Source organism: Excalfactoria chinensis, chromosome 20 (genome assembly GCF_039878825.1).
Source record: "Excalfactoria chinensis isolate bCotChi1 chromosome 20, bCotChi1.hap2, whole genome shotgun sequence".
Taxonomy (NCBI): Eukaryota; Metazoa; Chordata; class Aves; order Galliformes; family Phasianidae; genus Excalfactoria; species Excalfactoria chinensis.
This window is the reverse complement of record NC_092844.1, coordinates 1,753,083-1,777,532: the sequence shown is the minus strand read 5'-3', so window position 1 is coordinate 1,777,532 and position 24,450 is coordinate 1,753,083. Positions and strand designations below refer to the sequence as shown.

Genomic DNA, 24,450 nt, shown 5'->3' with positions numbered 1-24,450 from the left:
GAGCAAACTCGTTTGGACTAAACCTACTGAAATCTGAAGCCTACAGGACTTCTAAACCCATGTAAAGCAAGAAGACAGTATAATAAGGGTATAATAAAGGTTTTGCATTTTCTTCCAGCACAGCACCAACACAAAGAGGGCCAACAAAATCTTTGGCTGCATGCACTGAGAACTTGGGAGTAGAAATGCAGTTATTCCTTTGGAGACAGCACTGCCGAGGTCAGTTCTGGAGCATTTATGCAATCCTGATGCCTGCACGATGCAAGGGAAAACATCAGCACTTTGTAGAGCTCACGAGGATTTTGAAGCATTGCACTTAAGGTTTGGCATCAGAGATAGCAATAGCCTCCGTGTATTTCTGCCTCCCTTTAGATTGCACCTCCATCATTTCTTGGCTGAAACTGAACTGTTTGGTTGGGTTTTATTCTTCCCTGAAAGTGCAAAGTTTGAATGGTAGATAAAATGGCATAAGTGGTGCAGAGAGGAAAAGCTGCGCTCTGAGACTTCATCACTCCAGCAGAAGTTAATTCCGGGGGTAAAGGAGAACAAGAGATATAAGGAGGAAAATGAAGGAGATAGGAATGTGCCAATTTGTTTGTAAACAGAACGCTAATGAGGCATGCTAAATCCATCTTACAGTTTGCTGCAAAAGAAATTAACAGAAAACCAGCACTGCTGAGCCCTGAGGAAGTCAAGGTGACCCAATGCTTCATATATCCTTACAGGAGCAGAAGGGAACTGTTTGCTTTAGCATCCCGTGTTCAAGATAACATTTCCAGAGCAGCCTACTTTAACAATTGCCTCTCAATCCTCCCAGACAAAGCAACCCATAAAACAAATGCAACATAGCTTGATGGGTTTTCATAGCTGATGGTTTTTCTTTCTTCCTCTGGACTGTTCAGTGAGAGAATAACTGATTTAACACAAACCAGGTAGGCTCCAATGCTGCAAGAGTTCGGCTGCTGCAGGCAGAGCGGTGGTGACAACAGTGTGTGTGTGTGTTACAGGTTGGATCTATTGTGGTATCTTCTGATTTTCCGGGGTGAAAGAGCCATTTCTACTCTATATGGGTTCTGTGTTCTCAGACCTGCTCATTGCATCCGTGTGTATTTGAGAAGAGCGTGGTTGAATCAATGGGTGATGAATGGTGACCCCACAGCCCAACACATCTCCCACTCAAGATGCAGGGATGGAGCATTTAGAATCACAGAATGGCTTGGGTTGGAAGGGACCTTAAAGATAGTTGGGCTCCAAACCCCTTCACTCAGTGGAGATGGATGAAACAAGGACTTCACCCTTCAGGCCCTGCACACATCCATCCCAACAGAGAACAGCCCCATCTCTGTGTAGCATAGACTCACCATCCAAACCACAGAGGAGCTGCTTACTCACACACACATCAGCCTGGGTCTGAACCTGGATGGATGGATCCTGGCACAGAGGTGGCATTTCATCTCCTTTCTTCCTCTTCTGCCACCTGGCAAAGCCCCAAACGTTCACCCATCACATCTACAACGAGCTGCCTCTCCATTTTGAAGACATCCTTTGCTGAAATAATAATAATAGCTCCCCAGTGAGGTTTGTCACATTGATTTATTGGTCTTCCCCTTTACATGGCGGTCAGGCAACAGAGCTTTCCCTCTTCCAGAGCAACGTTCAGCATCCGAGCACCAACCAGCTCACGCCTCATCTCCACATAGTTTATTATCTCATGAACTCCTCAACGTCAGCATCATCATGAGAGCACTGCAGAGCTACCGGGGTCGGCCAAGCAGATTCCTACATGCAGAACCTGAGCTGTTTTCACCACGCTCTCCTTGGGTTTTCACATCATCATCATCACCATCCAAGGGCAGAATTCCACGTCTTGTCAGCAGGCACACAGCGGGGAGGTTAAAAAGAATTGGCTGCAAAACCATGAAATTCCACCTTGGGAAAATATAAATTAAAATAAAATGGTGTAACTGTCCTGAATTTGCCGTGAAGTCCTCATTGTACTGGAGAAAGGTGTTGAATTGATTCGTTTCCTATAGGAAAAGATCAACTCTCACACACAGCTGGAAAACGACGAGTAGTTTGGTGTGGATATTTCCCTACCACAGCTCAGATTGCAACGGAGCCTCCATAAAGATCACCACAATACAAAGCCGAGTGCTGTGGTCTTTTGGTTGAGTAACACACCTTATAAAACCTTAAAAACAGCAATTTACAACCAGGGACGTGCTTTTAAAACGGTAGATACATATGTACAGGTCGGCGCAATAGGCCTGAATTTCTCTGGGGTAATAAATGTTTGTATAGCACAACAGCCTACATGCTTCTCTCCTTGAGTTTGTTCATTACTAACGCTGCTCTGAAGAAAGAAAAGCAGCACAACTAAATTGCACAAAAGAGACCCCTATTAACCTCATTGGTATGCCTCAAAGGCACTGAACGAAGCAGCATCCGTGCCAGAAACTCTGCACTCCATTCAACTCGCTGCTGCGAAAAGCTGAGAGCATCTCAGGACGGGCTGTTTAAAGCAGGATTTGGGCTCAGCAACAATCCTCACGTGAGCAGAGAGGATTTGTGCAGCAAGCATGACCTTCGACTGAATGTCACAGAATGGCTTTAGTTTGGAAGGGACCTTAAAGCTCCAATCCCTGCCATGGGATGGGTGACCCACACCAGATGAGGTTGCCCAGGTCCCTATTCATGGCCTTGGGCACCCCCAGGGATGGGGCACCCCCAGTGCTCTGGGCAGGCTGGGAAGATCAAGGGCACATTGAGGTGGTGCTCAGGACAGAACATATCAAGCACCGTGGATTTGTTGTTTGAATTGTCCAGATGCTGTCCAGGCACACGGGAAGGTGACTCCTGTTTTGAAGAACAGGGTTTGCTGCATTAATAGGAAACGACGAAAGGAAAACAGACGGAGAAAATTAAAGGAGAGATAACATGGGAAACAAAAGCGAGCTGAACGGATCAGAGCTCTATGTGCACACCAGCTTCTTTGAGAAGGCCAAGGGGAAGGGAATTTATTTTCTCTGTTGTTTGACCAAGATTGACCAAGCTGCCCAGCAGGTTTGGATACTCATTTCCTACTGGTTTTAATGAATAATGTGAATCTCGGTCTTCCAGGCTGCTGTGAAACCTTAGTTTGGGATTGGTACAATCACATCATTCAAGAGATTATTGCTAGCAAAAAACTCAAGAGGGGACACATCCTCAAGACCCTCCAGTCTAGGCAAGAGGCAGAACAGCCACCAGTGGCACAAGCTGCCCACAAAGCCTTCACCTCCATCACCTCAGGCTGGAAGCATTGCTTCCAACCATGGGAGGACACATTGCTTCTTATGGCTCATCCAATCCTCAGCATCACACCACAGCTGCACTTAGCCTACAATAAGGGTTATCCAAAAGACCTGCAGCTGGGTAAGGTAAGATCCTGAAGACCTTTGCTCTCCTATTCAAACATGTAGCAGAGACATTTTTACAGTGAACAGAACCAACAGTTTTTGTGTAAAGCTTTTGTATTCATCTCCAACATTCTGGTTTTTGGCAAAGCCGTACAAAATCAGCTGTTTTCAGCCATTTCATACATATATATATTTATACACAAGCCATATATATATGTAGGCCTATATATAATTGATCCTTTTTTTTTGACCTTTTCAGGGTGGTGGTGGGAAGGAGCATCAACTGGGCACTTGTTTTTTTTATTACAATTAACACATGGGTACACAGATGTGTGCTTTCCTGTGCAGAGTGCAAAGACAAGGGAAGGGATAAACTGACCGAAACAAGGGGGAAATAGGGCCATCGACCTCCTTCTAAAACCCCAAACTCAGACACTACATGGGATCCCATCAAAAGTAGGACCTCAGAAGTGAAAGGAGCGGGAGCGCCACTGCCTGCGTGTGATTGTCAGCATTTAGGATCTCTCTGCACTGCATTATTACTGACCCCAACGTTGCTGCAGCTCTCCTGGCTGCCTCCGTCTATGCCTCCTTTTATAGGATGCCTCCATTGAAGGAAAGCATGCTTGCATTACAGCTTACACAGAGCTCCATATTTAAGGGAAATCACTGCATGGCGCTGCTCAGTGACATGTGTGTTCGATACAGTCACTAAACAAACAAATCCTGACTGTAACAAGAGCACCAGACTGGCAAGAAATGCGACAGCAGCCTTTAGGAAACAGATGCTTGTCCCTTTAGGAACCTGTGAGCTATCAGTGCATTGCAGACATCACTTAACAAGTGGTCTTCCAAAGAGACACGGGTCCTAAAGCACTCTGAAAGCAATGCCTGTTAAAGCTAAAGGTCCAAAGTCAAGGAACTGGGGTACCCACAGGCTGCCGACGTGGAAACCTCAGCAAAACCCACCCCGTTCCCTGTGGATTTTTGCATGTTGCCCAGTTCTTTACCCGTTAGGATGCAAAGTAGGAATAAAACGATGTAACAGTCTTCTCAGCATTTAATTGCATAGTATGTTAAATCCCTCCAAGTTTGGCCAGGAAGAGGATGCTCACCCAGCCCTGCGGCTCTCTGAACACAGGTGCCTGCCATTGTCTGAATGTTTCTCCATGCTATTCCAGATGTTGGCTCCTTCCATTTCTCCATGCTATCCCAGCACACTCTGTCCCTCTCCCTCTGGACAGGAGAACAAAGCAACAGCAGAAGGAACTGCAGTCCTGCTGTCTGCCGAGGAACTGCTCTCACCTCAGCTGGGACAATGCTGGAGGATTACTTCCTCTCCCCTTTTCCAGCCAAAAGCTCCTGGGACCTGCAAACACAGAGAGCTGTGGTTAATCGGGGTCTATGTTAGGGATGAGCAGTCAGAGCAGCTCAGGCTGCCTGGGCAATGAGACACAGCAGAGATGTCCATTCTATGACTTCTGCTTAGCTTTCCCAGAGCTCAATGGTCTAAGCCACAGTTAGAATCATGGAATGGTTTGAACTGGAAGGGACCCTCAAGGCCATCAGGTCCAAGCCCTGCACTGAGTAGATACACCCACAGCTCCATCAGTGCTCAGAGCCCCATTCCCTGAGCTCGGGTGACTGCACCACCTCTCTGGGCAGTCTGTGCAGTGCTTTAGCTATTACATTAGTGGACAGCAGGCAATAAAAATAACTCAGCATCACCCAACACACTGGAGCAGCTCATTAATTTGCCCAAGCCCGCAGACCTTACAGCAGCTGATCTTGTCACAACACCAACTGATGTTTCTATGCTCCAAATTACATTGTACTTAAGGGCTTTGAGCCTTTGGCATTCCACCAGAGCAGCCAACCAGCTCAGCATTCACCCATACAACTTAAAGGATCCCAAAGCACTTCACCCACTCCTGCTCTCAGATACAAGCAGCACTCTTACCAAGTAGAGACAAAAGCCTCATCCTTACAAGAGGTCCCGGTTCTGGCACAGGGCAACTTGCTCTTGCTGTTTTTCATTGGTGAGCAGCTGCAATGAGAGCAGCGATGCTCTGGGTATGTTAAGTGCTTTGCAATCCTTGCCCAGAGAAACACAAGACAGGTGAGCTCGGTGCATTGCTGCACGCTGTACCTGCACCGCTCCGGCATGCAGAGGTCTATTCCTTGAAGAAGGGGGATGTAGTGCAGCTGGATTTCTTGCATTGCCTGGCGCTGGTGTTAGGAGAAGAGGAGGAGGGACATCTAGAGGCCATGCGGAGCCTGTAACTGTACAAAGAGGCAGGAAAAACTCACACACGTGCATTATGGGACTCAAAGGTTTAAGAACTGTTCTAAAAACCAACCAGGGATGTGCTCCAAGGACCCAAAGCAGCTCGGTGAGAAAAAACCACCCAACACTCTACTCATCCTTCAAGTGCTGGGAGTTGCTTCTAAAAGCAAGAAGGCTTTTTGCCTTGTCCCGAACTTACCCATTGGTTAATAGAAGCAGGAAGAAGAAAGTCTCCATCAAGCAGCACCCAGTCTGCTGCCCCATGGTTGGGTAGGGAACCCTCCAGCTGGGACCAACAGACACAGCCCCAGCCATACAGAGAACAGGGAGTCAGGGTCTATTTTCTCACCGTGGTCAGCTTTTTAAATAGGAAAGGAATTTCACCTTGTGTAAGCACAATACCTGCTCATTAGTTCCCAAGGGCAAAGCCTGCTGTCCACTTCTGCCAGTGCAGCACTTGGAGATGTGATGAATTATGCTTATAAGTCGCTGCAGCAGCATTGCTACACTGCCCTTATTGCAATGATATGTGATTTCCTTGCAAGTTTCAGGCTAAGTCTGAGAATCCCGACCTTCTTGTAAAGCAGAAGCAAAAATGTGGAACTTTCTTTGATAGAGTTACATCCCTATCAGTTGTGATTGCAAGACGAAGCCTGAAAGCATGAGTCAGAGCACGGGGAAGCAAAGGTGAGCTCACACCCGTGCACACTCACCTTGGGTACATGAATTCACCCAAAGCCCAACCCAAATCAATTGCTTACCTTCTTCCAAAGACCCACATTTTGCAATAGGTTCTACCCACATAACAACACATCCAAGAAAAATTGGAAAGTTGGGTTTTGCTCCGGGGTATTTTTAGAGCTCGTTATGAACCCTTTCAAGGGCATCTCAGCTTTCGTTATCCACACATGCAGACTGCAGCACTGCAAGTTGGGACTGAAGATGTGCAAAGTTTTCCATTGCAACAACAACAAAAAAAACCAACCCCAAACCACAGAAATCTTGAAGAGTGAGAGACTCCATCGTTTCTCAATTAAGAGCTGAGGGGAAAACCATCCTGCCAAAGTTCTGTTATTGTTCTGTGCTAATCAAACTCTTCAGCCTTTGCAAACGTCATGCTGCAGCCTTTGTCTGCTGTGTAAGAATCAAGAGAGTGGTGGTGAGGAAGTCAATGCAAGCCATATTTTGCTGTCCCATATAAAGGCTGTTACCAAGGGGAACAGCAGAAACCCAAAATAAGCTCGGTTGGTTTGGTTTCAGTTCTTTACTATAACTAGAAGAAATTCTTTCTTCCATTCAGAGTGTTTCCATTTAAGCAACGTTTAACGTCATCGTCTACAATGTCTCTAATCGATACCACGTGCCACTGCATGGGATGAGCAAATGTCCACATCCCGTGGGAAACAAACAGCAAAACATGGAGAAAAGGCTTCAAACACACTGAGACAAAATACCTGAGACAACCTGACCTGCATTTCCAAAGGCGATCACTTTCCCCCAAAATCAATCATAGAATCATAGAATCACCAACGTTGGAAAAGACCTAATAGATCATCCAGTCCAACCGTTCACCTATTACCAATAGCTCCCACTAAACCACAGTTAAGCTTGAGAGATCTTTTATCTCCTAACTCCCATCTCCCTTTGAAGCTATGGATCGTTGGGCTATTAGCTGGAAGCAGAAGATCAGGGGGAGAAGATAAGGAAGAACTGTTTGCTTAGATGCTCTGGATAGAGACTGAAGCGGAGCACAGCACCAACAGCTCTGGGAGTGCTCCATGGGGGAAGAGTGATGGAGTCAGGCTATTTTGGGCACTGTCACTCTGCACCTGCTTTCACCATCATGGAGTAACTGTAGCCGGGCAGAAGAAAAGGAATTCCTTGGTATAAGCAGCTTGATGGGGATGGGAGCAGAGGATGCAGCCCAACCCTGCTGCAACATGGCCAAGCAATGCAGAAGAGCAGCACAGCACCAAGCCCTGCTGTGTCCCTTGGTAGGAACAGTTCTAGCTTCGGGAGGGGGGGGAGGAGAACAGAAAGAGGAGGAGCATTCAAAAAGATGTGAAGCTTGCAAAAAGAAACACAACCAAAAACAACAAAAAAAGGGCACAGAAACTGAATGTTAGGCAGCAGAAAGGGCACAACTGCACTGGGTTTTCTTTGTCAAATAGAATGCTTTAATCATAGTAAGTAGCGGTGGTAAGTATACTCGCTATGCTGTAAGTTAGTCAAACCAGAAGTAAAACTATGTCATTTTTTTCACTTTCAGACAGTGCCTACGGCTCTGTCACTTAACTGTGAGCTGGATGGAAAAACCAAGCACTGCTTTTAGTGAGCTCTGCTGCAACAAGCCCCTAACTCTTACTCTTACTGCTCTGTGCTACACTGAGTACCACAATCCCACCTTTTGAGATGCAGAAAAGAGTCAGAAGGGCTTTATTTGCCACAGCCATCCAGGTGAGTAGCCTTAAAGCAAGAACAAAGGCAAAGCTTCCTCTCAGAATCACAGAGTACCCCCAAAATGGAAGGGACCCACCAGGATCCCCGAGCTCCAACAGTTCTCCATACACCTTCCCTTTGAGATGGCACATGTGAATTTACAGGCTTGCAAACCCGCCAGCCCCCCCAGCACACACCCTTCCCTCAGACATTCCTGAAATACATTTGGTATGCAAATCACCTCTTCTACCACGCTTGAGCAACAGACATTCGTCCAAGCTGCTGGTTTCCTTCTCTAAAAACAGACAAACAAGCTGCGCTGCTTGTGGGACTGAAGGCTTGGAGCCATGGGGCTGCTGCTCACACCATGGGCCAGAGTTGGAGTGTGAGCCAAGCAGAGGGCCCAAAAGTCAGGGAGTTTGGGTCTGTTAGGTCTGTGGGTTTCTTGCAAGGCTTTCACTTCTATACTCCCAACCTAAAATAACACGCAGATGGTACAAAATCTCAGCTGTGCACTCACTCCAATGGATCTCCTAACAACAGACGTATTGGGGACACACTCTGCCCAAAGTGGTTACTGTTATTACATAAAAACACAGCTAGGCTGACAGACTGATATCTGATGTCATTTTAGGGGCCAGAAGGCAAGCAAGGAGGTGATAAATGAGATTCCTGGGCTTTCTGCTCAGTAAGAACAAAAACACCGTGCTGCTGACCCAACTGGTGCAGTTCTTAATGGGACACTCAATGCAAGGGCTTGGAAAAACATCAGCCACCAAATGGAGTGAGTTTTATTTTCCCAGATGAAGGACAAAAAAAGGGTTTGCTGAAGGAATTTGTTTTAATTTCTCTCGTCCTGCCCCTGTACGAAAAACAGGTGAGCAGAAAACAGAAAGGATCCCAATGTGTTGCAGTTGCTGAGAACTCGAGAGAACGTGCCTTTATTTATGAGGGTGGTGAAAAAGCTGGGCCGCGTGTCAGGATTTTATCTTGCCATCGCATGACTCCAAAGGACAGAACATGAATATCACGATGTTACAGGCAGGCCTTTCATGAATGTAAGCAGGAAAAACCTGTTACGGAGATGTTTGCATTCCCAGCTTGCAAGAAGATCTACAGCAGAGGTTCAAAGGACAGAACGCCTTTAAAGTTGTGCTGCTCCCTCATAATAACTCAGAAATCATCTTGCTGTGACACACACGTGCTCTGGAGTTCAGGTTTCATCGCTGTTCAATGTAAGATTCTCACAAACAATTGCGAATCCAAAGTGGCCGCTGAGAAGGGATTTGGTACTGAGGACTCCAAACAGCTTTTGATTTGACAGTAATGAATGAATGGGAATTAAACTTCAGTTCAATTCCAGTGACAGTGAAGTTTGAGCAGCTTCAGAGCAGCTCAGTGATGGAAGAATTCATTCTCCATCACCTTCCAGCCCCATTTCACATTGCAATGGCTAGCAGAGAGAAACTACCTGAAGGACTGCTAAGTGCAGTCTGTCCCCACATCACAGTTGGGATACGACTGATTGTGCCTCAACGTGACCTGCATTTTAACTTGCACTTCATCCCCAAGCATCCTAAGACATCTCTACTGAGTAGCACTAAGCTCTCAGCCCGTTCAACCTTGCAATAACTGCTCACAAAGGTCAGATGAAACAATCCACTTTCAAAACTGTGGCAGTGCAGGTGAAGAGATCCCTCTAAACTTCCCTAACATTTGTCCATCCCAGTCTTGAATGCCTTTTAAAACTCCTCATACGGCTTGAAAACACAAAGGGGCATCAAACATTCTATAAGCATGTTTAAATACTGCACAGAGACGAAACAAAATCAAGCTTCGCTGTTCTACGCTGCATTCCTACTGGAATATGTTCAGTTATTACTATGAATTGTATGCTAGCCCAACAAGTTTCTGACTTCTTACTGTTTTAGTCATATACAGGATGTGAAAGTTTACCTCTTCTTCACAGGTCACTTACCACAAAGCTCAGATCCACAACAGCGAGTTCAGAACTCATCTCTTATTTCATTCTCATTATGAATAACAGTAGATTAATGTGTGACTCACACAGGTCACACTCAGCAGATAGAAGCCAGCTCTTCCAAGCTCTCGTTTTGGAGTACAGGTCTGCAGCACACAGCACTGCAGCTGAGAACTGCTGTGTATGAACACATTGCAGACCATGGCAGAGTGGGCTACGACGGAACTTGAGATCACAGGAGAAAAACACACAAAAGCCAACGGCCATGGGATTTCTGCTGTGATATCAAGCAACAAGGGGAGAACGCAGGTTTAATTGTGATCAGTTCAATGCCAGCCATCACTAAGAGGTGATCAGAATACTGGGACTGCAGTGAGACCACACAGCAGCTGCTGTTTCGGTTGTCAGCAGTGGAAGATGTGATAAGTGCTCAGTGCTGCATCTCCAATAACTTCAGATCTACGGGGGGAATTTTTACTTCTTTTCATGTTTCCATTCTGGTAAATATAGTGAAGCCCAACCGATACTCACCACCACCACTGTGGCTGTCCTACAGCCTAATAACTGCTACTGCACATTATACTTCTAGCTAGAATCTCTTGCTACAATCTCTTAGCTATCTTTGCCACTATTAACCTGCAGCATACACGTCCACGGAGCTTGCAAAAACACCCAATGAATGATGTTCAACTTCTGCATTGCTTCACCAGATTTCTCCCCAATGATTAGAATTCAGGGAAAACCTCATTACAGAGAGGGTTACATCTTGAGAGAATGACTTATAAGGAAATTCAATACAGATCCTTAGTGAAAGAGAACTATCAATGAGAATAAATGACCACATAAGATACGAACTTACTACTGGAAAGAAACGGGCTCCTGTAATAGTGCTAAGTCGCAGCAAGGTGACGTTACTCCATCCAGCTGCCACGTTAAAAGGCCAAGGATCCTTCTGGCCCCACTGCTGGAGGACGACACAAGCTGCAATTCCTCTTGGTGTTGCAATGCAACCTTCTAAAACGCTCAGAGCCAGAACTGCTCTTTAACTAAGGTAGTTCACAACTATTAAGCATAAAGAAACAGAAGAAATCCAAATGGTGCGTGCAGTGTTAATTAAAGCTTTAAATTACATTTCCACAGGAAAGAAAACCCAAGGCTTCTATCTCAGAAGTGTTAGATTTGAATAAATTCGTTTCGGTGTAGAAAGCCCAAGGATGCAAGCAGACTTAATCCCTTCTAGATGTACACTGTTCCATTTTTTTCCTGGTACATCTGGTTTCCATACAAGAAGCAAGTTTTCCCACAAAGTTTTTTTTAAAAAGCTCTCTTTATTGGTTGCAGTCATATAAAACGTGTCATGGTTGTTCCATCTAGCTGGTCATTAAGTGCTTGCAACACAGCAGATACCCTTGAATACATCTGCAAATTAGAGGATGTACTGCATGCTGGAGGAGAAATATCACCCCCTGTTGCTTACCTGCACTTACAGGCTCTTCACCAAGGCTACAATGTTCAAAAGCAATGAGGACCCACTTGTCAAATCGCAGTGTTTAATGTTTTCATTAGAATACTCTTTTTTTTTAAACACTCTCCAAAAAGGAAAAAAGAAAGAAAAAAAAAAAAAGAAACAATAGAACTAACAGCAAACTTTTAATACAGGAACACGCTCCAAGATTAACAGCCCAAGATGGAAACAGAATGAAAATTAATGTAAATCACGTGTAGTACAATTGAAGTGTCCAAAACAATTTAAATAATTTTAAATATTTTATTATTTTTTTTTATATACTCGCTACAAATGCTTTGTACATTATTTCAACATAAAGTCCCCATAACAGAAACGTAACAAAATGGGAATGATAGTGAAAGTGAAAAGTTAAAGTGGCACAAATTCACCAAACAAGTATTAAACTACAAATTTTAAGAGGTAGATTACTTCTTTTTTATTTTTTTTCTTTTTTTTTTAAGTCAAGAACGAAAAATAAAAGGGGTGGCTGTATAATGAACCTACTCACTTCCCATCAACTCAGTCATTCATCTTGAAAGCTATATGAACACGAGAAATGGTATCTCCATAAAAAGCTGTGTAAGAACAATAGACCAACTTGTTGTTTTAAGTTATTAGATAGAGGTGTAGGACCTTTTAGAGTAATTATATATTTCATTTTCAAAATATACAGGTATGTAAGCCCTGGTCTAGCCTTTTTATCAATAAAAAGATACACATTATATATAGTATTTAGAAATCGGTATCGGTATTTCACTGCTATATAAAGTTTCATTTGCATGTATAAATAAGAATTTGGAAAACTCACAGAGAACTCATCGAGGCTTTTTTATCCCATTATACGATGGCAATCTGAAAGATGCAGAGAATGGAGAGGTGGGAAGAAAAGGAAATTCTGTCCTACCAGGTCCTCCTGTACTGGTTCATTTAGAAGGAAGGTTTAAACAGTTACTAAATGACAAAAGGAGTGAAGCAGTAACTGCTGCCCTCAAACCTACCAAACCACTGATAAAACAGCAGATCTCTGCTTTACCAAACTTAGAACTGAACCGTCTCTTAAGTCATTCATGAAGGCATGGACAAAACCAGGATCTGAGCATTCCAAGGCTAAAGATTGGGTTTAGTTTACTCCCACTTTCTTTCAATGCCTCTGTGTGTGGTTTGTGTTTTGTTGTGTGTTTTTTGCTCTTATTTTTGGTTCCATTTTGCTTTTCACAGTACCCTTCTCTTATCTGACTCACCATGAAGCCCAGCACGCATGTTAGGCACAAAGCCCTGCGCCTACCACTGAGTACTAGCAAGCAGCCTGCAGGCTGTGTTATGACTGTGAGTCAGCTTAGAGCTGGTTCCACAAGCTTGGTGGACTTCACATCCATTGTTGTAGTGCTTATCCTAGTTGAGCATGCACCAGCTCTACCATGTCATTAAGAGATTTTGTCTTGTTTTGCTTTGTTTTACTGGATATTCCTAGAAAATAAACAAAAGACTGAAGATAAATGTCAAAACGACTTATTGGCAAATGAGTTTACAGAGCAAAACTGAAAGGTGAAAAACAATTTTGGAGACAAATACTGCATTAAACGAGTCTTGAATGATACTAAGAATTGAGGTTTCCTGGGGGGGGGGTGAAAAAAAAAGGTCTACATAGAGTAGAGCTGAAGGTTATATTGATATTAAACAGTGTATGGAAGCAGATAAAAAAACCAAACAAACCTCTCCATATCTGACAGATAAAAAAAAAGGTGATGTGGTGATGAGACAATCTGGATTTATGAACAACAGTTCAGAAACAAAACCTAGAATTCTTCTAGCGTAACTATTCATTAAACCATTAAAGACTGCAAGGTGCCAATGTAAACTAATGGTATTTGAGATAGTCAGGGAAACCTTGTCCCTCAGTAGGTCATTATTTACCCTGAATGCTACTAAACAATTTCCATATGCAGAGATTTCCAAGCACTCCCTTATTTTGCTTCAAGGTCAAATGATTAGCTTGGGTGGAACAGTGTGCCATTCCAGCTTTGAATTCTACTCATCTGTCCTGGCATCATGTGTGAGTTCCACATACAGCACTAAGAGAGCAGTTGATCACACAATTAAGCAACATGAAGATTATTAAGTCCAGGAGAGGAGGCCCAGCTGACAGATTTTGTACTTTAAAGGCATATTCAACACCATTACATTCTCCAAATTGCAGGAGCATATACATAATTTTCTCCTTCGACATGCCCTAATTTGGACTATTTCATTTCCCTTCCAGCTCTTTGAAATCATTCTGCTGTGTCAAAGCTTTACTTTATAGGAAGTATTTTCTCAGAGCTATCACACAAGAGGTCTTCACCGTAAGACATACAAGCTGCAAACAGTTGGCTTTTGACACTACCTGACAATGCTGCTTGTGGGCACTTGTGAGAGAGGCTGGTACCTCTCCACCACCAATTGCTTTGGTAAAAATAAAACACCTCCCTTTAGCCACAAACCTCCTGTTAATCACAGCTGTGGGCTGCAGTCAGCAATACAAAAAGCCAACCATCAGCACTGAGTTTTGTGTAAGTCACCCAGCAGATCAGACACCTGTTACAAGAACAGCAGGGCAGAAGCCTGCCAACAGAAATGCTGGAGGCTGCAAAATAGACTCTACTGACTTGAGAGATTACATGAAGACTTTAAACGGGACTCAGGCACATAGAGTAAGATTTTATTTTATTTAAGTGTCACCCTTTCTTGTGATTAAAATGCTTCATCTGAAAACGAAATAGAGCTTTTAGTTATAATTTTCTTTTTCTTAAACTGAAACATAAAGAGCAAGATATTTTTAACAAAAATTTACACATTCATGTCACTTTTCTTACACATCTATTTCCCTTATATGAAGTACTTAGAGGTGTGACTCAATTAGGATGCACATACAGTTGGTGAAGTATCCTTTCTTTTTTGATATGATATGCAGAGAATATGTTTTTATTTAAAAAAACGAAACAAAAAAAACCCAACATTTCCAATTGTTTTAACAGGAGGGTAAAAACGCAGTTGTGACTTTTTGCTTAACAAACCACCATCACCTCAACCTAGAATGGATTCTGGGCCACCGTGTGCTGGACAGCAGATACACCATCATCATCACCAGGAACATATGAAGTTTAACGACTTCGGTTTATTTGCACTCAAGTGCCGACATTTTTCTTTCCCAGCATTCTCAAATCCATTTATAATTAAGGACATTCTCTATACAAATTATGTATATATGACAACGTGACAAAATGCATCAAATATGTACATCAGACGTGACTGAGCTGCTTAACCACGTTTTAAGAAATGCAATCTTCTTTTGATTTAAATATGACAAATTCAAAAATAAAAAGACCAGGAAAATTGGCAAAACAGCAAAGCAACGTGTTCCTGTTTTGTCTGAAGTTCAAATGAAAAGCTTACCTGAAATCTTTTAATTCTTGCTTTGTACTGCTTTCATCTTTTTTGTTTTCTGCTGCCTCGGCATTTGCCGCCTGCTGTAAGCTTCGTGTAATAGGTCCTCCAATCCTCTCTCTAGATTTTACAGTGAATCTGTCTGCCTTTTTCTTACTTGCCACAGCAGACCTACTCGGCAAAACAGCCTTATTACTCCTTTGTATTCTGACATGCAATTTCCGGGTGGCTTTGCTTGAGATGCCAGAGGAAGTGTTTCTACCTACCACCTTAGTCTTTTTCCCATCGACATGAGTCATTTTGGACACCCTCACAGGACTAGAGTTCCTCAATGACGAAGACGGATTTGACTTTTTGGATCGAATGGGAGGTACAAATTTAATGTTCTGTTTTGATCTGAAGGACGCAGAGGGCAGCTGGATTTGTGCGGGTCCTGAGGTTCGCGCTCTCGTCTTGCCCAAGTGAGGCTGCATGCCTTGCATTTTGATTTCTGCATCTGCTGTTCGTCTGCGCTGGTTGCTGCCTTTTTCGCTGCTTGCAGGTGATGAACTTGCACCTTTTTTGGATGATTTTTTTTTGGAGGAGGGGGAGATGGGTTTTTTGGGACAGCTATACGACGCGTGCTTGTTCAAGCTTCCAATGTAAGTAAACTCTCTATTACAGTAGGGGCAGATGTGAGAGTCTGACTCAGAAAGGCTATTTTTCAATTCTGCCTTCTGCTGGGCAGATTTCTTCTTTTGCAGGATCGCTTTCTGGACGAGCTGGTTTTTCTTTTTCAATGCATTTATTTTGAGTTTATTTGAAGACATTTTGCTAATCTCAACATTGAAATTAAGTCTTTTTGGCTGACCCATTCGTCTGAAGGCATTCTTTCCAGGACCAGTGATGACAACCATGCCATTCTTAGGCTGCACTGTCTGTTTCAGTGGTACTGGATTTTTTTTGGGTGTGTATCGCTTTTTGTCACTGGCAGATGCACAGGCCAGTATGTGTTTGTGTAACTCAGGCATGTTATCGACACTTTTCCCACACTTTGTGCATCGGATGGCAGTAGTGAAAGTCTGTGGAATATTGTGGGTAGTGAAGTTTGTTGCAGTAACGCCAATACCCATAGGATTTCGATGGTGATACTGAAATGGAGGTGGTTTAAAGCTTGGGTAGTGTTGATTGAGGCCCATACGAACATCTGGATCTTTAGATTTTACCCCAGAAGCCATTATTTTTATAGTAGTATAAAGCTCTTCAGAGGAATCATTTAGATCTTCATCTTCTTCCTCCTCTTTAGAAAGTTCTAGAGAGTCTTCCGACAGGCTCTGCATGTGCTCTACGTTGGCCTTACTGGGGTCAGTAAAATTCTGGGGTCTCAAAGTCCCGCTTTCGAACTCATGATGTGTGCACACTTTGTCTGGATGGAGATCTCGCTGATGCTGCTGCAAATTGCACAAAAAAGCAAATTCCTTTTTACAGACTGAGCAAGCAAAGATATTTCCTACTCCGTGAAGCAGAAAGCGATGCTCTGACAAGCCTGTTTTATCCCTAAAAAGTTGTACACAGAATTCACATTTGAAGGGCCATTCTTCAGCATGGACGGATAAATGCTTAGTTAGGTCTTTAATAGAAAGAAAAGGTGATTCACAGACATTGCACACAAAGCTTTTATTGAATGTTTCCTGCATTACTCCCGATTCACTTGCAGCACGAGGATCTTCTCTGGCCTTCGGCTCACTTTCAGTTTCTTCCTGTTTTATTATTGGAAGAGTATTTTCAAGGTTATCAGCAGAAGAAACAACGGAAGAAACCACTGAAAGGGGAGGGGGAGATGGAGATGATGAGGAGGAGGAGGAAGAGAAAGAGGAAGAGGAGGAGGAGGAAGAGGAAGAAGAGGAGGAAGAGAGAGTAGGAGGACCAGGTGAAGCAGCAGAAATGAGCGGTTCAACTGAAGGAACAGGAGATGGAGAAGGAGAAACTGTAGGTGAAAGAACTGGTAGTGGAGACTGGGTAGTAGTGTTTGAAAGTGGCGATGGACAAGAGGAAGTGTTAGTGGCACTAGCAGAAACATCTGGAATTGATAAAGGCATTGTTGGAAGAAGGGGGGGAGGTGATGTAGCAACTGTTAGCACAGGTGGGCAGGGTGGTGGGGAAGGAGGATTAGTTGGTGTTAACAAAGGAGGCAGCTGACACATGGAAGGTACAACAGATGCGTGCGGCACAAGGGAAACAGAGGAATTAAGGGGCTGAGTGTCAGCAGAAGATGATGCAGACAGACTGGGGTCCGTGTCTGGTTCTGCCTGAGACTCCAGGGATTTGCTTGGGCTCGGGCTTCTGTTCACACTGGGTGTGCTGTCTGTGGCTGCATCCATGCCATTATACTCATTCAGCAGAACCTTCTGCAACATGCAAGTGGTTGGTTTCTTCTTTTTAACACCACTACAGGTTGGTTGAATGGAATTTTCTTTGTATTCCCGAATTTCGGCATCACCACAAGGCTTCTTGTGCACACTTAAATCTAAAACAGATTCCCAAGGAACTTGATGCTTATTTTTGATATCAGACCTTTGTTTTACACCACTAGACAAATCCAGGGGCTGCTGGTTGCATACACTGCCAAAGGCTGGAGCCACTGTCCAGTCTTTTGATGTTTTGAAGTCTTCGAAGCAAAGAGGGCTCGCAGTCTCTCCCTCCTCTCTTCCAGTCAGGCTCCAAGCAGGTGAGTTGCTGTGGCTTTCTAACTTTGGCATTTTTGAACTTCGAAGATTATCATTCCACACAGTTTTTCCCTCACCTGATTTGACAAAATCTCGAAGTACTGGACTGTGCTGTGGAGAACTGGGAGGAGAGCTGGTCCTTCTTTTAAATCTACTGGGTACCGGAGGTAAAATAGATGATGATGCAACAGAAGGTCCTAGTTTAGGGATTTCACTTGATGGAGTTATCTTCTTACTGTCCTGCGTCTGAAGAAGCTGCTTTAATTTTGATGACAAATAAATGCTTTTGTCTTTATGAAAAGGTAAGCTCTCTGTTGAAATGCTAAGAGGAAGATTTAAAGAACTAGTAGGAGTTATAGGTTCCGGTTCTATTTCAGTTTTTATTTTTGGTACAAGAGGAGGGCTGGCAGTTCTCCTCTTTTTGGATTCATTGCTCCCGCTGCCAGAGGGCTCCTTAGGAGGTTCATTCACCTGTGTCTGCGTAATCTTTATATTTGAGGAAATCTCCACTGTGACCGGACTGATGATACAATTTAGTCCATACAACTCTGCAGAGTTGGACTCCATCTGAATCACATCACAATTGCTAGTGCTGCTGTTGGACTGAATTTTACCATCAATGTAATAATTTAAGTTTTCAGAAATATTGCTGGAAATATCCATGATGTAGACATCATCTATTTCACCTTCCTCTTCTATTTCAGTACTTGCTATATATACACTCTGCACTGGTGGGGCCTGCTCAGTTTGAAGTGGTGGCTCTTCGTGAAAGTATCCTTTTCTTCTGACCCCTTTGGGAATAAGATGACGCTCGTGAACCCTGCGCTGATGTCTCCGCATGTTGGTGTGAGTTCCAAAAACCTTTTTGCAGTATTTGCATGGATGCAATTCTTTGGGCTCCTTATTTTCCTCAGCGAAAGCAGAGTGTGACATTTCTTGGGAGACTTTCTCAGAATCCAAGACAACAGAGTCTTGTACAAGATTGGAAACGTTCAAGTCATCTTTAAGACCATCACTCACAATTACTTGGTTATCAGCAACATTATCCAAGTGCTGTGATGATGTTAGTGTTAAGAAAGGTTTCCTTTTTGGCCCTGATTCATGGCGCCGTTCATGCCTTCGCCTGTTAATTTGAGTACCAAAGGCTTTCCCACAGTATCGACATTTGAAAGCATGGTTAACAGTAGATATATGAATGTGCATATGGCGTTCAAGTCCTTGCTTTGTTGTAAACTTCCTCTCACAATGCTGGCAAGGAAACATGAATGATTCCTGAACATCACCATTTGATTCCCCTCTTGCTTTTGGAATTTTCACTACAAGTTTCTTTGGAGAGCTTTCCGGAGATTCCTCTGATGTACTCTTTTGATCTTCCATAGAGTCTAACTTTTCTTCACATATCAAAGGCATTTCATCATTTTCTTTAGGCATACCGGTATCTTCAATCTCCTCTTCTTCCTCTTCTTCATCCTCTTCTCCATCCTCATCTAAATCATCTGATGCACAGTTTATTGCTTCTTCTTGTTTCTCTTCGGTCACTATTTGCAGTTCACTGGCAGGACTGGGAATCATCAGCTTTGGAAGTACATCTTGATTTACCATCTCCTGAATCACAGCTGTTTGTTCCAGAGACAGTACAGCAGAAACAGAAGGTTTCTCATCTTCTTTATGACCTGATATACAAAGTAGGAAAAGCATGAAACTTTTTGACCAAACTCCCTGAAGTTCATTACACCTTCCTTTTACTCAGTATAACTCAATACGTAACAACCCCCACAACACCTCTTTCTCACCACTGTGACTCAGTAACAAACAAAACCATACTCAGAAATTTCCTTTCTGAAACTTAAGGGAAATGTAAACGACTGCATATTCTTAACACAGTGAGATCTTAGATTAGAACATTACAGCCAAAGAATATAAAATAGCAGACTTCAGAACATTCAAAGAAACACCTGAAAAACCCTCATTGTTTTTTCTTTCACTAAAGGAGTGTCAGAAAAGTACAGCAATACACACAGCTCAAGTATCTAGGAAGTCTGTTGTGCAATGTTTGGACTCAGACCATTTTCTCTAAGTTATTATTAACTTTATGCACAATACAACAATCTGGACTTACACTGCAGTGCCTGGCAGGGCATAACTTAGATCTGGCATGGTGCTTTCCAGTCTATGAAATTTCTCTGTTAGCCATTGCCTGAATAGCTATTTCCTACACTACTGAATCCACCTGCGTGCAACTCATTTATCAGCGTAACCTGACTGTTTACTCACACCTCTGCATGCCAATTTTATTTATCTGTTGTCAGATAAACCCATCTCTGAAGAAAATATTTCTGCCATTCACGCAGAGTTTCTAAGTGGCTATGAGTATGGAGCAGGAAGCTTATCTCCCTTGCCTAGCCAGAGCATAAGATATCAGTAATGAAACAGTGCACGCAGTGTGCAAGCAGAAGAGAAAACAGAGTGAAGAAATGGGTCAAAAAAGTTAAATAAATTTGGAAAAAATATATTTATCAGCACCTGTACAGAGCCTTAACCATTACCAGCTACACCCACAGCAAAGGCAAGTTTTCCTTGATTGTAAAACAAAAAACCCCACACATTTAAAACACATTTAAATCATTTTTACATACATAATATGTAAAAATAATAATTTTATACGCAATCTTTTCAGATCACCTTCAGGACAAGCAGAATGCTTAGCGCTTCTATGCATTATTACTATATTTTTCCCTTGTAACACTGATCTTTCTTATACCATCAATATTACAGCTATTTAACTAAGCTCTAAAGATATTTTTGAATAAGGACTTCTCTGTTCGATTGGGTTTGGACACAGAAATTGTACAGTATGCTGTTTTCCAACCGCAGAGTTGCCTTACTGACAAAGTTCTGACATCCAAATTGACTGATATTCAAACTGTTTGGGTAAACATAAACACGTTCACTTTCCTGCTTCAACATAACCCACTAACTTATTAAACATGATTAAACTTGTCCTTTGATTTAAAAAGATAATGAGAAAGAAAACAATAAGATACTTGAGAACTCTCACCCTCTTTAGAATCCCTCATATCTGCCGAAGAATCCAAATCAGCCTTTTTCTGCTTTGTATCTGTTGCCTTCCTCCCCTTGTTTTTACTTTCCTGAGTCTTTTTCTTTCCTGGGAAGAAAAAACAAGCAAACATTCATTATTCCTGTTGAGCAATTTTTGTTTTTCATATCTGAGTGGCAAATTAAAGCACCCGGCCTTGGAGTATAACATACTTCTGCAGAAACTCTTTTTTCTTCGGGAATTCAAATGACATCTGCAAGGAAGGAGAGCATTCAGAAAACATACTGACCAGAGGGAAAAAGTACTAAGGCCAAGTGCTGAACAAAAGAAGCAGGAAAAGATGACCTAGAAGAAATTACACATCTGCACGTTTAATTCTGATGTCTAATCTGTGACTGTGTATTGATAAGGTAGTAAGTCTTTAGGGCCTGAAAGAAATTAAAAGATAATCATGAGTCTCTAAAAACCCAATACTCCAAAATATCTTACAAAGCAAGCACAGACTACAAAGGAAATCTATTGTGACAGAGTTAAGCAGCTTAAGTCATAGTTATTAATTACCTTCAATCAGCGAGATTACTGTATTTCATACAAGTGTATGGAAAATGTATTACTATTCTTTACTGTTAATTGGAAGGCTGTACTAAGTAGAAGCTCTCAGAGGCTTCTAAACCTGTAACATTCTGAATTATGACGCGGAGAAGAGTTATAATCAAAACAATGAAGTATAAACATGATGTTGACTAACACAGCAATAAAAACAAATGAGATGGAACTGGATAACAGCAAACTATAAGGGTGTATCACCACATCCACCGACAACAACAGCTTGCTAATGCTTTCGGTTAGCAAAATTGGGACCTACCATACATGTTAGAATTGCATGAGATAATGAACACAATGAAGATCAGAGTAAAATGGCATTATGCAAAGACCTAATCTGTGATGCAACATGCAAAGACATCCAAAACTTCACTTTGCTGCAAAGTTAGAACACTTATCTTTACGATCCTGCTCTTAAGGATTCAGTTCTGCCATCCTTGGAACTGATGGCAAGGACTGGAAGAACAAGTGAAACTAAAATCCTCTAACTCAAGTCGTCGCAATGAACTTCCACGTGTAAGCATGTGGTGAAAGCACCGTTCTCATCTGAAACTTCACACTTCCACACACCCACCTCTCAGGAACAAGAACTCTCCAGAAGCAGCGATCCAAATTCCTCCATTGCTCCCTCTAACACACAGAACACCACGCTAACACAGCGACCCTTCTTCTCAAGCCAGAAGCATGAATTACAGCCATAAATTCACCTCTTATTTAGAAGCACATGTTTTCAACTCATAATCCTGTCAACAAGCTCCTCCTTTTTTTCTTGAAATATTTTTCACGTTGGAGGCTGAAAGTCTGAAAACGTTCCTCTCTATTCCAACCCAAATTTTCCAAGTATGCACCCCCTCCTATGGCATCAAGACAGGTCGGCTTTAAAAGGAAATACTTGCTTTTATTTGAACATTCTACATCATCCAAATAATTATCTCCATTTCCTCCCAAGGAGCTCAGGTTTCACAGGCGCTCCCCAAATTCCACAGGGCTTTTCAGCTTCATGTGCGTAATTATCCTTTTTTCTTTTTCCTCTCCCTTTTTCCAATTTAAGAGTTTTCAGCCTAAGGAACTGATAGCACAGTCATTCAGAACACATTTTTGTCCTCTTTGGAAAACACGCGTGCACTCTTCCTAAGCAGTTCCAGCAGTTACCCCATAACATCCCCAAATATTCTATCAGTTCACATTAAACCTTTCCAAAATGAGCAAACTGATTGACTTGACAATGCAATACAAGGCTCCAACACCAGTTTCAGGCTGTCAGCAGTTCACACAGGCACAAGAAGTTTAAGCCCAACTGTACCTGATTTGGTCCAAACTGACACCTCAGCTGTTTGTAACTTCCAACATGCAGTACTAAGATCTGAGCAAGAAATTCAATTAGTTCTCCAGAAGTATCTACCAAGCTGCCCCAAACCACCCTTGACCTGTACAATAACAGAAACAACAAGCATTCTACTTCTAGGTAAGGGTCTAAGTATTAAATTTCAGTATATTCCTAAGGAATCAACCTTGCAGCACAACATTAAGACTAACATCTGTGTCTTGATTCAGCCAACAAAGGCCTGGATGCACCTCTCACCTTTGCCAAGCCTGGCCAGCTACAGACAGCTTCACAAGATGGTGCAGCTAGGGATGGTATGGCAGATGAAGTCACTGGCAGCTCTACAGTCTGATTCTACAGCTGCCTCAATTTTCACCAGGGTAAACAGGTTTTCCAAAGTGTTCTCCGTTTATAGAATGCAGAATTTACAGCACTTCAAATTATAATCTGGGAAGGCATCAGAATATCAGGATTTGTAACCAAAATGGAGTCGCTTAGGTAGCATAACTTCTTATCCTATTCATGGGAAAAAGACCATTGCAAGATACTTCGTCACACTCCTAAGAAGGAAAAAAGCGACAAAGTAACCTACTCACCAATACCATTGGAAATATTTGAAGCTATTAAGTCCAAATGCATTTGAAGACAAGTTTCAGCCAGCATCTGTTGACCTTCATAGTGAGCAAAATGCCTTCATACACTTATCAGATGTGCCAGTTCAATTGCTGACACATCAGTTAGGGATACGATGCAATTTCTGCTGTTTATCAGTTTCAGCCTGTTGGCTTGTAGACTGCAGTTTTCTCTATAAAATTCAGAAGAGTTCCCTATACTGAAGCACAGCAGGGACTGTCCGAGACGGATCCATCCTACGATCCTAACCATATTCAACAGCAGATGTCCAGGAAGAAAGTTTAAGAAGAACATACCCCCATGGTATGCCTTCTTAGCTTTCAAACTCACCAGAGTTCAGGATCTTCTGAAGATATCTAATGGCTTCTGATAGACTTTCCTTCATGAGAGTTCCCAAAGTGCTTTTGAAATTCACATAACCATGAAAGGTTGACATACTTTCTTCCTGCATAATTCCAACAAAAACCTCTACCTGCAATTCTGATATCCAAGTATCAACAAGGAATTAACCAAAGGTCTGCCCCACAATTTTCTTGCAGTTTAAGACGTCAAGGACTGACAGAAGCCTGCAGGAGGGAAAACAGCTCCTCACAGTACAGAACCTGGTGGAAGCCTGAGTATAAGTACACACGTGCACTTACCATCAGGTTCCTGAAGGGTCCTACATGGCTGCTACGGCCAGCTGGATCCTCCACTTGGTCTAAACAAGAAAGATACAGGAATGAAACACAGGGAAAGTGAAATGGAAACAATGACAAAAGAATAAATGAAGGGCAGAACTTAATATATGTGCACGGGCATTTTCAGGAATTGCAAAAGAAAGATGCAAAGGAAATTGAATGACAGAAACAGACAGAAAAACAGCTACCTGCCCACAGCAACAAAGGTCGAGAGAGGAATGCAGGAACTTCTGCCTTGCCACTTAGAGGAAAAGGGGGTAGGAACCATGTTTATAAGCTATTTATGCATGCCGTAGGCAGGTCAGCAAAAGCATTACCTGCCTTTACCACCTGCAGCACCCTCACAACATTTAGTACAAGCTCTGCAATAGGCACAGATCTCACACTACTGTCAGTGTTCAGATAACTGGTC

The 24,450-nt window shown here is 42.7% G+C and overlaps 1 protein-coding gene across 5 annotated transcripts in view; it reads right to left on the bottom strand.

Moving 5' to 3' along the window:
- Positions 1 to 165: 165 nt before the first annotated feature.
- Positions 166 to 24,450, bottom strand: part of PRDM2 (PR/SET domain 2) — a 54,405-nt gene continuing 30,120 nt past the window's right edge. For 3 of the 5 annotated variants that reach the window (XM_072354620.1, XM_072354622.1, XM_072354621.1), the window contains exons 2-6: positions 24,000 to 24,058; positions 20,799 to 20,906; positions 15,045 to 19,413; positions 5,548 to 5,681; positions 166 to 4,767 (exon numbers count right to left, since the gene is read on the bottom strand). In XM_072354620.1, coding sequence (XP_072210721.1) covers positions 5,573 to 5,681; positions 15,045 to 19,413; positions 20,799 to 20,817 — 4,497 coding nt within the window. In that variant the 5' untranslated portion in view covers positions 20,818 to 20,906; positions 24,000 to 24,058 and the 3' untranslated portion in view covers positions 166 to 4,767; positions 5,548 to 5,572. Of the gene's footprint in view, positions 4,768 to 5,547; positions 5,682 to 11,487; positions 13,080 to 15,044; positions 19,414 to 20,798; positions 20,907 to 23,999; positions 24,059 to 24,450 lie in introns of those variants that run through there. The other 2 variants (XM_072354618.1, XM_072354619.1) reach the window with 2 other exon arrangements.